General features: G+C 45.4%; 1 protein-coding gene across 1 annotated transcript in view; it reads right to left on the reverse strand.

The window, feature by feature from the left end:
* SLC4A4 (solute carrier family 4 member 4) overlaps positions 1 to 12,031 on the reverse strand; it is a 163,748-nt gene that overhangs the window by 18,103 nt on the left and 133,614 nt on the right. Inside the window, 4 exon segments of the mRNA XM_037392274.1 lie at positions 4,352 to 4,513; positions 4,866 to 4,979; positions 7,103 to 7,291; positions 9,630 to 9,700. Of these exon segments, the coding sequence (XP_037248171.1) occupies positions 4,352 to 4,513; positions 4,866 to 4,979; positions 7,103 to 7,291; positions 9,630 to 9,700 (536 nt within the window).

Below are 12,031 nucleotides of genomic sequence, written 5' to 3' on the forward strand. Positions count from 1 at the left end.
CAAAAATGTATCTTGGTTACAATGGGTTTATAGTGTTCTGAGGGAATGCTGCATCGCCTCTTAAAAAACAAAAAAGAAACCCCATTATAAAGTGTTATTTTTATAACAGTATGTTCCCATTTTTTTAATGAGGTTAACAGAAACCCAATGCCTAGCACCATCCCAACCCCCTGCTGCCTTCCGGCAGCGCATGCGAAAACACAATGGCCCGTTTTCACAGCATGAGACAGTTACAGCAGCAAGAGAGTTTGCAGAGGGTGAGGGGATGGAAGATTGTCAGCGAAGCAGGAGAGCGGCTTGTGATGGTGCTCTTGTCCTGCCACTCCGCCACAAGTGCACAGGACTTCTTTTGATGTGGTGGGAGGCCAAGATCGGTATCTTTGTGCGCCAAGTCATTTCGCATCTGTGTATGCGACAGCTTGGGATGTGCACAGAGCTTTAAACACCCAAACCACCTTTTAAAAACAGTCAAAAGCCTAACTTTAGTTTTAAGCAGCTGTTGTAAAATAACTCTCAGCGCAATGGCTTCATGAAGTCTACCTGAAAGCAACCTTACAAAAATATGATGCCTGCCTAAAAGTAACTTTTGCCATTTGCTGCCTTGGAGCGAGATCTGAACTCCTATATTGAGGATAAGAAGCAACTGTAGGGTCTGACAGTCAGGGCTTCACAACCGGTCTGAGTCCTGCTGATCGTGCCTGAGGCTGGAGAGGCATCCTTCTCAACACTCAACCCTAGGGCCTCCTGGGGAAAGCAACAAGAACAGCTGATGGGCTCATATCCCATTGAAAGGAGAAAGCTACCTTCATTCTTTATGCCTTTTTAAAGACCTCTGATCTTCCATTTTTTAAATCCTTTAACAAACTAAAAAAGGAAACCCACCAGTCATAAGTGCTGAGAAGAAGTGAAGAAACAAATGAACTACCAAGGAAAGGGATCTTCAGAAAAACACTACAAAAATCTTTAAGGTTTGCTATTTTCAAGAAGATTAACCTTTTTTTTACTCCTGTGTAATTTGTTTTTATTGGAAAGAACAAATGATCCTGACCCACTTGGTGACCCTGGAGGGAAAGCAACCCAGCTCGTCCTGAATAGTCCTCATTGTTTTTCTCATACGTGTGCTGCTTACCTTGGCTGGCTGGCAGCACCGGCACAGGCACTCGGTGACACTCTGCCAGTACTTTAGCAAGGCAGTAGCAGAAAAAAACCCATCCTTCTTTTGGCCTACAGTAGATTTTTTGTACAGAGGTGTTTTTTGGTGCAGAGTAGCTGGATCAGACTTGAGAACCCCCAATTAAACAAAAGCATGGGCTCACAACCATAAGAAAGGAAGCAGGAAATAAGTTTTTTATATTAAACAGTACTTTGCCGCAGTGTTTATATTTTGTTACTAAAAAAGTACACCCCGTGCTGATAGCATAGCCATGTTCAGTGCCTATAACCTGAAGAGATGAGGGGCCTCTTCTTTGGAGGGGGGAAAACAGTGAATATATTCTTCCATTAAGAAAACGGTACGCCTGCTTAGTTAGGTGCAGGAGACAGACCTAAACCTGAGACCATGTAAATGATTAGCCTCCCCCCGAGGAAGGTGTCGGCACAGTATTGATTATATCTGCCCAGATCCAGATGGCAAAAAAAATGTTCTGAGGGTTGTGGGTTTTTTTGTGGTAAACCAGTCCTGTACGACCATCAGCCAGCACTCATTGCTGCACACAACAAACCTTCCCCATTCCCTGCTACTTTGACTTTCTCCTCCAGGTCAGGCTTGGGATGGTCTTACATTGCATGTTGGTTGTCTAATGTCCACAATGACCATACAGAGTGAAACATCCTCCTCTTTTTTTCAAGTAAAAGCTCTGTTTGCACTTCCAACAGCTCTCAATCAACTGATGAAGCAGGTACCTAAGTAATGACTCAGCATTACCCAGGTTTTGAGGGTTTACTCTCACAGGTTAGACCACCTGAAACACGTCCCATTAGCAGGAAAGGAGAGTCTTCTTTTACAGGAATGTAATATTTCTCAATACAACTGACCGTGCAGGGAAAGGAAAAACCCTACAGGCATGAAAAACTGCACAGCGCTGGTCTGGAAAGTTTATTTTAAAAACATTACTGCATCCTAGACTGTTATATGTCAGCAGATATAAAGGTCTTCTTTAAATAACATCCAACTGTGGCTATGCCCTTGGTATGTCCCAAATCTCTTCAGTTTATTGCTTGTATTTTACAGCACTGTACAGCCAACACAGCTGTCATACTTTGGTCATCTCCAGCCATATCCACTACAGGTGGGGTCCTGCCATTGCCCCAGCACCTCAAAACCTTCAGAGCAGCCGACAGCCACACCGAACTGCCATGCCCACTTAGGGATGGCTGTGACACAAAGAGACCTTGTTCTGCTGATGGCTGGGAGCGTCTGCCAGTGATCATCTTACGTGATAAATGTAGTAATAGGAGTTTGTTAGATCCAGAGAAACTTTGCCCGTTGTGATAAGGTGAGAGAGATTTTGGCTTGGATGTAATAACGCATTGCTGTGCAAATTAAAATTAGGTCCCAGCTCAGGCTAAAGAGGACCCTTCCAAGCTCACAGTCTCTCCCCACCGCAAGCCTGAGCTCCCCAAAACATACACGCGCTCTCTGCAGATCTGTGCATGAGCTGGTAGACCCACTCTGGCCACCATCGTTTTCCTTTCCATGCTGATGCATCAGCTTCATAACATATCCCCTTACAGTCTGTGACACAAGTGTAGGAAGGAAGCTGACCACAACCACAAAGCAACTTTCTCTCCTTAAAAACAGCAGCAGATGACAGACAATAGGCCCATGTCATTGAGCGAGGAAGTTGGTAGGAGGAAAATTAGATGTTACAAGCCATTTGATGCTAGAGGAGACGTTTGAGTTAGCTGGACTTGAGTCTGGGACTAGTTTCTTTAGAGAACTAGAGTCTGTGAAGCAAACAGCCATTTGGAAGCAGCAGCACTACCAAAACTCAGAAGCTGTGCACACCAGCTGTAAGGCAGCGAGCCATCAGAACCTTCTGCTGGCCCAAATCATCTTTGCAAATGCCTTGTTGAAAAAATGCCAGAAAGAATGTCCACCAAGCATCCTCACTGGAAAGCATCCTATCCTTCCTAGGTGTTCCTTAACATCAGACCCGGGAACTTGTTTTAAAGGAATGAGCAGTTTTGATAGTATGTATAATCATATTTGCTGGACAGCATGGACAGTACGTGTTTACCCTATGCAAGCAAACATCCAGAATGACAAACATCAGCTTTTCTCCCCAGTTTCTGACTCCATTTAATGATTTCTCATCTCTTACTGGAAAAGCAGAGTATGCCAGATGGACAAGTAAAGCAGGCAAACAAATAACTGCGGACAGATGCATGCCCTCTTTCCTTTTCTAAGTCTTCAGTGGCAGAGTCCTGCAGAATTACCAAGGCAAAAGACACCTCCAGGGTCAGGGTCAGTAGATCCTGAAATGAACTTCATCCAGCCCTTCACTAAGGTAGGCCACTACTACTACCATAGTAGAGTTGCAGGGGCAGCCAGGTTAAGGCTGCAGTTAGACACTGTTTACATCTGTATTCTTCACAAGACAAGCTTCAACTATATATATATATATTTATATATACACATATATATATATAAAACTAAGAAGTTTTCTTTGCCATTCTCAAATGTTTACAGCTGGAGAGTGAAGCTCTTGAAAGGAAAGATCAAAATATTGTAAGGTTTTAAAAAACCTTTGGCTTTATGTTGACATGAAAAGGGGCTTTAAATCACAGTTCTGCCTCTCAAAGGAGGGCTGCTCTAATTTCTTCTGGCTCTGCCCACGTCTTTGCCAGATGAGCAGTGGGTAGGATGCCAGATGAGTGGTGGGTAGGATGTGACAGGTCTGAGTCCTTTCCTTGTCCTAGAAGGGAAGGGGTAGCTGGCTGGTTTTGTGAAATCTGACTATTCCTGGCATGGGACCTGTTTGTGAAAGAAAAGGGAGGAACAATCCCAAAGCTTCTTACATGGGAATGTTTCAGGCCGTACAATGGTGAAGCCAATCAAAATTAGTAAGTGCTTACTGACCGAGGCATGGTGAGTTGGCCCTGAACAGGGTTCTTCCTTTAGGAGGAAGGCAAATGCTGTTTGCACAATACTCAGCATTTTCAACTGAATCAGCGGTTTTCCTGGCAAAAACTCTACACTAGCTAACAAAATAAATATTGTTAAACACCAGCAATGACGTTTCTGAGGTGGCATGTACGTTCAACACTGCCACAGGCCCTCTTCCGCCTCTAGCAGAGAAAAAGTACCGGGCAGCTCTCTGCACACATGCAAGACACCAAGCACACCCACCTTGAGCTTGTGCTCCTTCCTGTTGACGATGACAGCTGTGATTTGCTGGTCCATGAAGATGAGGATAGTCACCAGCAGTGCAGGGATGGCTGCTGCCAGGTACACCCACCACGGGTTCCCTCCAAAAGGTGGGATAAACCAACCTCTCTCGGGACTGGTTGGCTTTTAAGGGCAAGGAAAAGAAAGCTTGCATTAGAGCTGCGATATAGGGTTGACAACATCCTAAACACACCTGTACTTCCAGCAGTGGGGCTACCGGGAGACACTTGAGGTTTGCAACAATTTCATCCTTCCCAATAACAGCAACAAAAGGTTCAAAGTACAGAGGCAGGATTTAGGAGATAAATCAGCCACCCAAAATAACACTAACAAAAAGGATATCATCTGAGTAAAAGAGTCCTTTCCAGATAGCTGACTACTTTCCTGTTTTGAAGGCAAGTCAGTTTATACAGGGCAGATGGGTGGAAAAGGGAACCTCTTCCAAAGGCCACCAAACAAGCTGACAATGACATACCTTGAATTCACTTGGCACAATTAGTTTTGGTGTGTCCACACCTACCAGGGCATCTATTCCACAGAAAATCAAAATGGACAAGATAATGGCAAAGTCACTGATGAGCTTCCGGGCCTGAAACATAAGTTGATATCATAACAGTAGTTAGCACTAAGAAACGTCATTTCACTCATGCTTTAGCATCTATGTGATACTCTGGGCTTGCATTTGGTGGCAATACAAGATCATGGTTTCTTCTTTCATAGAAACAAAGATGCGCATTGTCATGGCGGGCACCAATTGCCTGAATGTGCCTTGGTACTTTATTGAGTTGTCTGAAAGCCAAACAATTAAGCCTAAATGGAAGTATGAAAGCAAGCCTAAGGAAAAAGAAAACTGCTTTTGTAAGGAACTCCCACGTGAATTCTTCAAGGCAGTCTCATTGACCTTATGCTTGACAGTGGCCAACAACCACTGCTATGGAGACCTAGTTCCTCTGCAACAGTGTCTGAAGAGACTTTTCAGGATCAGCTTCCAATGTCAACAGACATAGAACATTTACAAATAAACCTAAAAAAAACCAGTGACTTTTTTTGATGTATAAAATATTGTCTCCTTCTATTTGCCTTCTGATCTCTGATTCTTTAGGGTCCACATATTCACCTTTTTCTATGCAGGGCCTGAGACTGCTTCTCTGGCATGAGTTGAGCTTCTTGTGTTATCACAGGATTCCTAAGGCATGTGCCTTTAACAAAAAGTACTGTGTTATCCCCAGATCCCATTCTTGTAATATGACTGATTTTGCAATGCAAATCAAAAAAATAAATGGAAAAGGGAAGGAATGGTATTTTACACCCAACAATGGAAACAGTCACAAATTTCCCTTTAGAAGATGGGAAACCCCAGACTTCCACAACAGATGAGTTGTTCTGTATGACTGGCAGAGATTACATTGTTTTCTATTCAAGTAATTACTCGACCTAAACAGATGAGAAAACAAACTAGGCTTCTCAGCTAATCCTCAACATGCCCTAAGAGTGCAACTCTCCTGAAGTCACTGGAATATGACAACTTCAAGCTGCCACTGGTCAGACCCCAAAATTTAACTGGGCAGGACCCACAGCGCTTGTCTGTAACTGTGTGATCTTTTCAGAGCTTTTGTTCCTTCCAGGTTTCCCGGGTTCACATGGTTACAGATAAATTGAGCTGCATTCCAGCCCAGATGGAATTTGTTTCTTTTTATTAAAAAATTCTAGAGGTTCAACTGTAACACTGCAGAACAGTAAACATCCACATGGGACAAATCCCCGTGTGTTAGAATGCCAAAAACAGGGGGGCAGGTCTCAGGGAGAAACATGGCTTTGGTACACACGGAAACCGCCAGCTCGCACGCGTGCCCTGGTAACTTTAGCTGGGGAGACAAAACAAGCAGGTGCACCTGAGAGGTGCACATAAGTTGTTTGCAAGTCTGAGCAAAATCTTGCTTAAATCAATGCAGAGGTTTTTCAGGTCACCCTTATTTTGCATCTGATCCTCAGAAAAGAAAGGGATTTCTGCTTTAGGTCCCTACTGTAACGGTAGACCAGGCATGGACTGTAGGTGAGTGCAACATTTTTCCATTGATTTCTGAGTATTTCAAACATGGTAACATAAAAAGATGCACCTCTGTTCTTCTGTTCTATATGGACAGCTTGGTTACCCAAGTGACAAAGCAAAGGGCTTCTTTTGCCCTCCCCAAATACTCCCTCTGCCTATACACGGGGAGACTTCTGACATAATGACTAACAGCCCCTTTTGGTCATTTGCTTTCTGTAGAACAGCCACGCATCCTACTTCAGAGTCAGAAAATCACGTTAAGCTGTGCATCTGACACTGAAAATGGCCAGCTGAAACTATATACGCCTTAAGGACCTCTCTGATATCTTAAGGCTCATAGGCTACATCACTGTCTATCTTGGCTGGGAAGTGTTGTCTTCAGCACCTTTAAGATCACTGCCACATCCCCGGGACAGATTATGGCTCATTTTGGCTCTTCTGGTGCATTACCCATGTCCTCCAGAAACACTGTGTGACAGCTAAGCAATCCCAGACATACCCTGGTTAACCAGTTCCATGCTTTTATCTGAACCAATGCAACCTGGCTTCCCTGCAAAGCATTTCTCCCTGTGTGTGTGTCTGACTGATACCAAAAGGAAGGTTGATCTTTGCATGCTGAAAGAGCTGAGAAACAGACTGCTAGGGTGAAAGGAGATACTTACAGTGGTTGGAAAATAGCGACTGGTCTTGAATTTCTTCAGGGCCATGGAGCAGGTGTAAGTGCCGAAAAACAGGATGAAAGACATGAGGGTGATGTCAGGGACATATTCACAGTTGTTGCCCACAAGTTGTCCTCCGTATTTCAAGCACTCCTTCATTGTCAGAGATGGCCAGTCAATGGTGGTGTTGTACTGCAGAAAAACAGAGAATGTTGGAACTAGATGATCTTTAAGGTCCCTTCCAACCCAGACCTGATGATTCTGTGATTTCCATAAAGCTGTGCATAAGACACATATGCTAGGACAGGAATGGGGACAGAGCATCAGAAAAAAATACCAGGAGGAAAAGGCAGGTGTGATGCGGAGGCTCAACCCCCCCTGTGCTTGTGCACAGACAGAACGGATTTTAACCTGGACAGAGGATGACATTACTCGAGAACGGAAAACAGTCTGGGCCTTGGAAAGAAGACAGAGATCCTTTGACCTCTGCTGTGGTCTGCCAGACGTGCTCTGCATTTTCCCCAGTGGAAAGGCAATACTGGAAACCTCATGCAGAAGCTGGAGTGGCCCGAGCTCGCCTCTACATCTGCTCTGTGCTGCTTGTGCACTGCAAGCAACACCAAACTTAAACCTGCTTCCTCAGCAAACGTGAACCCCAGGAGCTGAACTGAGGCACGATTTCGCCAACACTGATGGTGGTGGTGAGAGAAAAACCAACAACCACCTCCTCACCTCTGTGCTGTTCTTTGGCAAGGTGCTGCCACATTTGCTCTCTCAGCACCGTCAAGCAGTGCTGTCCCTGGATTTCTGCAGATCCGCCCTGACGGCTAACTTCAGGATGGCAACAGAGGGCAGAGAGTGAACGTGGCTTTCAAGGCAGGGAGATAAACCAAAAACCAAGTCTTTGGGGGCATCTTTTACATTTTGCCATTTTATGTCTACAGAAATAAGCACTGGAGAGGCTTCAATAGGTAAGATTACCACTTGGGGTACCAGAGAACAGAAAGAAGGGATCTCTCTTCTTTGGGGGACCCCACAATGTGATCTTTCTTCATCCCTCTGCCTACTGCCTGGCAGGATTTGTACTGGGATGGCTCTTCCCATTCCCAAAATCCTTGTCACATGTCCCCAGACATTTGTTTTGCTTTGAAACTCTAAGGCATCCAAAAAGGGGCTTGGCAAGAGAGTTCTGCATCCCAGGCTGGCTCCCCTAGCTAGGATCAGTGCTAAGGCAGAGCATTCCAGAGGGAGAGCATGCCCCCCCACGGCTCTTTCCAAAATCAGGCAAAGAGACAGAGTCAGGACTGGTGGAGTCCCCTCCAGCCCCACCGCACTGCAGGAAGGGTGTTGCAAAGTAGGGTGTTGGGGGAAGAGGGCTAAGATGCCGAGATGACTGTTCCAGGAAAGGACAGCCTGGAAACCCAAGTTGTTGGTTGTTTTCATGTCTCCCTGCCTCAGTTCAGTCCTTTGCCTTCCTATTAGGCATGCCTCCCCTATCCTGAGACTGACAATCAAATGCCAGACCCGCAAACCCCGAGAAGAGCAGTTCTTGTTAACCAAACACAAACGGCAACGGTGCCCTTCTCCTGATGGCTGGCATCATATCGGAGCCAGGGGCTGCTCATCCCTTCTCCAAGCATTATTTTCTGTGGCTGGCAGCTGAACAAGGAGGCTGTAACTTCCAGCCCTTCCAGAGGCAGCCAGCTCAGATGCTCAGGGATGGCAGCTGGCTGATGGAGGTGGGGCAGGGGAGAAGGCAAGGAGCAGTAAATGGCATGCAAGGTGCAGCCTGGCCATCAGGAGACCTCACTTCTCTGTCTGTGTCTTTATCCTGTGACCAAGCCCCTTGGGGGACCTTGGGTGGTGCTCTTGCCTTCGGGTTCACATCCTAGCACCCGAAGACAGCATGCCCAGCTCAGAAAGCATTCCCTTTCTGCTGAGCCACTTGATGCTGCACAAGAGTGGCCACCACATGAAAAGGCACGCAGACAGGTAGGACCTGCATTCTTCAGCAGAAACTTGTTATTCTGTGTCTCAACTTACTTCCCCTGCCTCAAACACAGATGTATCTGACCCCACCAAGCTCCATTTCTTTCTCCTCATTGTCCAGAGCTCACCACCAGAGTGAAAAGCCAGGGGTAGCTACAAAAAGCCAAAGAACGGGATGGAAACAGGACCTTCCAAAGGAAAGGGTGGCCGCAACACTCCTACCATTATGGCCCTGGACACAAGGATCTGGCTACTGCCCTGGGAGAACGACTTGAATCCTGCCAACAGACAGAGATCAGACTGCAAGAAAGTGGCTGCTATTAGGAAATAACTAATATTATCAAATTGTGCATGCATTATTCTGTATACAGTACTATGAGAAATCCCTGGGGGATCAAGTGAGCATGCCAAAAAAAAGGGACTGTCAGCATGCGGGTTTTCTTCAGGCAATCAATTCCTGATCTATTGGCATGGCAGAAAATGCATGGCACTTAGAGACTTCAAAGACCACATAATCCTTGCCCTCACAAAGGGCACTTACCATCTCTGTAGAGGAATAGAACAGCTCATCGGCTGACAGCACCGTTGTCCCATTAAATAACGAGCTATTAACTGCCAGAGAAGAAAGAAAAAAGAATACCATGAGCATGGTGCTGAAGCAGCTAGGAAGGAAAGCAAATTTCAATTATTAAATCATTTGTTAACTCTGTCAACCTGTTTGCAATCTCTTTGCTCAAGAAAAGCGAGTCAAAAGTATTGTTTCATAGGGACTCAAAAGCATCAATCATTAATCACTTAAAAATGGAAACAAAAGGCTAAGTGAAACAGAATTCAAACCTAACTGGGTGTTTTTTTGGAGTTCACTGTAAAAAAAATAATAGTAAAATAGACAGTTTAATATTTCATGGCTTTGGAATATTTTTCTAATGATTTCTGGATTAAAATAAACATGCACAGAACATTCCTAATTATTAATTTTAAATTAGTGCACAACCCCAAAGATATCCGGAAAAGCAAAATGCATTTTGGAATACAGCACAAACACAGTTTTTGAAATTTTTTTAAAAAATATAATGATCAATTGAAATCAATAGGATACAGATCATTTCTTTGAAAAAAGGGGCAGCATTCAATAGGATACAGATCATTTCTTTGAAAAAAGGGGCAGCATTCACTGTGATGTGATGATACACATTTTCCTTTTGTTTTTATGGCTTTAGTAATCATTTGTTTGAAATTTCATTCAGAAATACAATCCTTCCTGCAAATAGGCTTGGCAACTATAGCCTCATGTTTTATTTAGTTTTGCATGTACTTTTATGTCTGATAAGAATATTTAAGTTGTATTACAATATTGCATAGCTCCCATTTGTTTAGCTGGAGAATGAGTAAGTGCATTTGTCTTTTACGCTACTGGAATCACACTGGGGTCTAAAGGAGTAGGACATCCTGCTCCTTAACCCTGAGGGCAACGCCCGAGTGCAAAAAACCGTGCCAAGCTGCAAGCCACGCTGCCAGGACGAAGCTGAGCCTGTAAAGTGATGCAGTCCTTTTCTTGAGATGTCAAGTCTGAGAAGAGATAATAAATGTTTCTCTTAAAGTGCTTAATGCTCTTTTTCCAGCATTTTCAATTACATCCAAACCTTCTTGGTAGGCTTGACAGACGAGGTACAAGGCATTTTGGATGGAGCAGCTTGTCCCCCCTGAGCAGAAGCATGCAAGGCAGCCAGTTCAACAAGGGTCTTCACACTGTCACGTCAGTACTCAAAATTGCACAGCACAGAGAGCAGCAAGCCATGATCTTCTAGATCCCCAGTCCCCGCGCTGCAGCTGTTGAGCCCCCTCAGCATTCACGCACACCGTCCCGACACTTTGCTTTTGGCTAAAGAGTTGTTACATGGATGCTATTGCTCCTGAAAGTGGCTGGAGTGTGTTGGGCTGCTGGTTTTGCCTTTGAACTTCTTGACCCATGTTATGAAACGGTGCGTGTTTGCTCAGAGACACAGGCTGGAGGCGCAAGGATCAAAGGGAGGTCCCCGCGGGACACACGAAGTAATTATTGCCAGGGCACACAGAAATCCTGTTGGTGATTTCAAAGACATTATCTTAAGGTCCTGTGGAAAGCGTGGTAGGGGTGGCGAGACGCTGCTCCCCAGCTTTCTGAGAGCAGAACCTCCTGCAGAAAGTCAGCAGTGCAAGCTAAGGGCTGCTGCAAAAACTCTGGGGCCAGATCTTAATGACGCAGAGATTAAAACCAACAGTAAAATGCCTGCATCAGAGTATAGGGGAAGAAAAGTCAGCTTCACCTATGGCGTGACAGCGACCAATAAAGCTTTGCCTGCATTTACCTTGGAAAAAAGCAGATAAATATGCCTCCCTCTCCAGCACGACCCCTGACAGCTCATCACCCACAGCTTACAATACCCCAGCAGCAGCAGCAGATATCTGCACGAGAGGAAAATCACCGGGAAGAAAGCATCTGCTACTGCATTACACCTTCTCTCCTGGAACCAGGCATCCCTTTTTGCTCATGTGCCATCTGCATTTTTATTCCATTTCCTGATGCATGAGAGGAAGCTCGCAAACTTTCAGGAAGGAAACATTAGCACAAAGGCTAATTGATGCTCTAACGCTCTCTCGGTGCCTGCTTACAAAACCTGCTGCCGGCCAGACCTTACAGCCCTGAGCTTTGTTTTAATGACTTTCACTACACTGCCGGGATTGCAGCTTGCTCTGGGTTAAGTTTTGATCTCCTCGCTTATCTTATGCTGTGCCATCCTCGGGGCATTCATCCCGAAGGACAAAGAGCCCACCTGGCTGTGGGTGCACAACTCCTCCTGTCTCCAAGGCCCGCCACCCCCCCACCCCCACCCCCCCCCCCCCCACCCCCCCCCCCCCCCCCACCCCCCCCCGGTCAGCGACACTGTGCTGAGCAGCTAGCAA

Source organism: Falco rusticolus, chromosome 1, assembly GCF_015220075.1.
Source record: "Falco rusticolus isolate bFalRus1 chromosome 1, bFalRus1.pri, whole genome shotgun sequence".
Classification (NCBI taxonomy): Eukaryota; Metazoa; Chordata; class Aves; order Falconiformes; family Falconidae; genus Falco; species Falco rusticolus.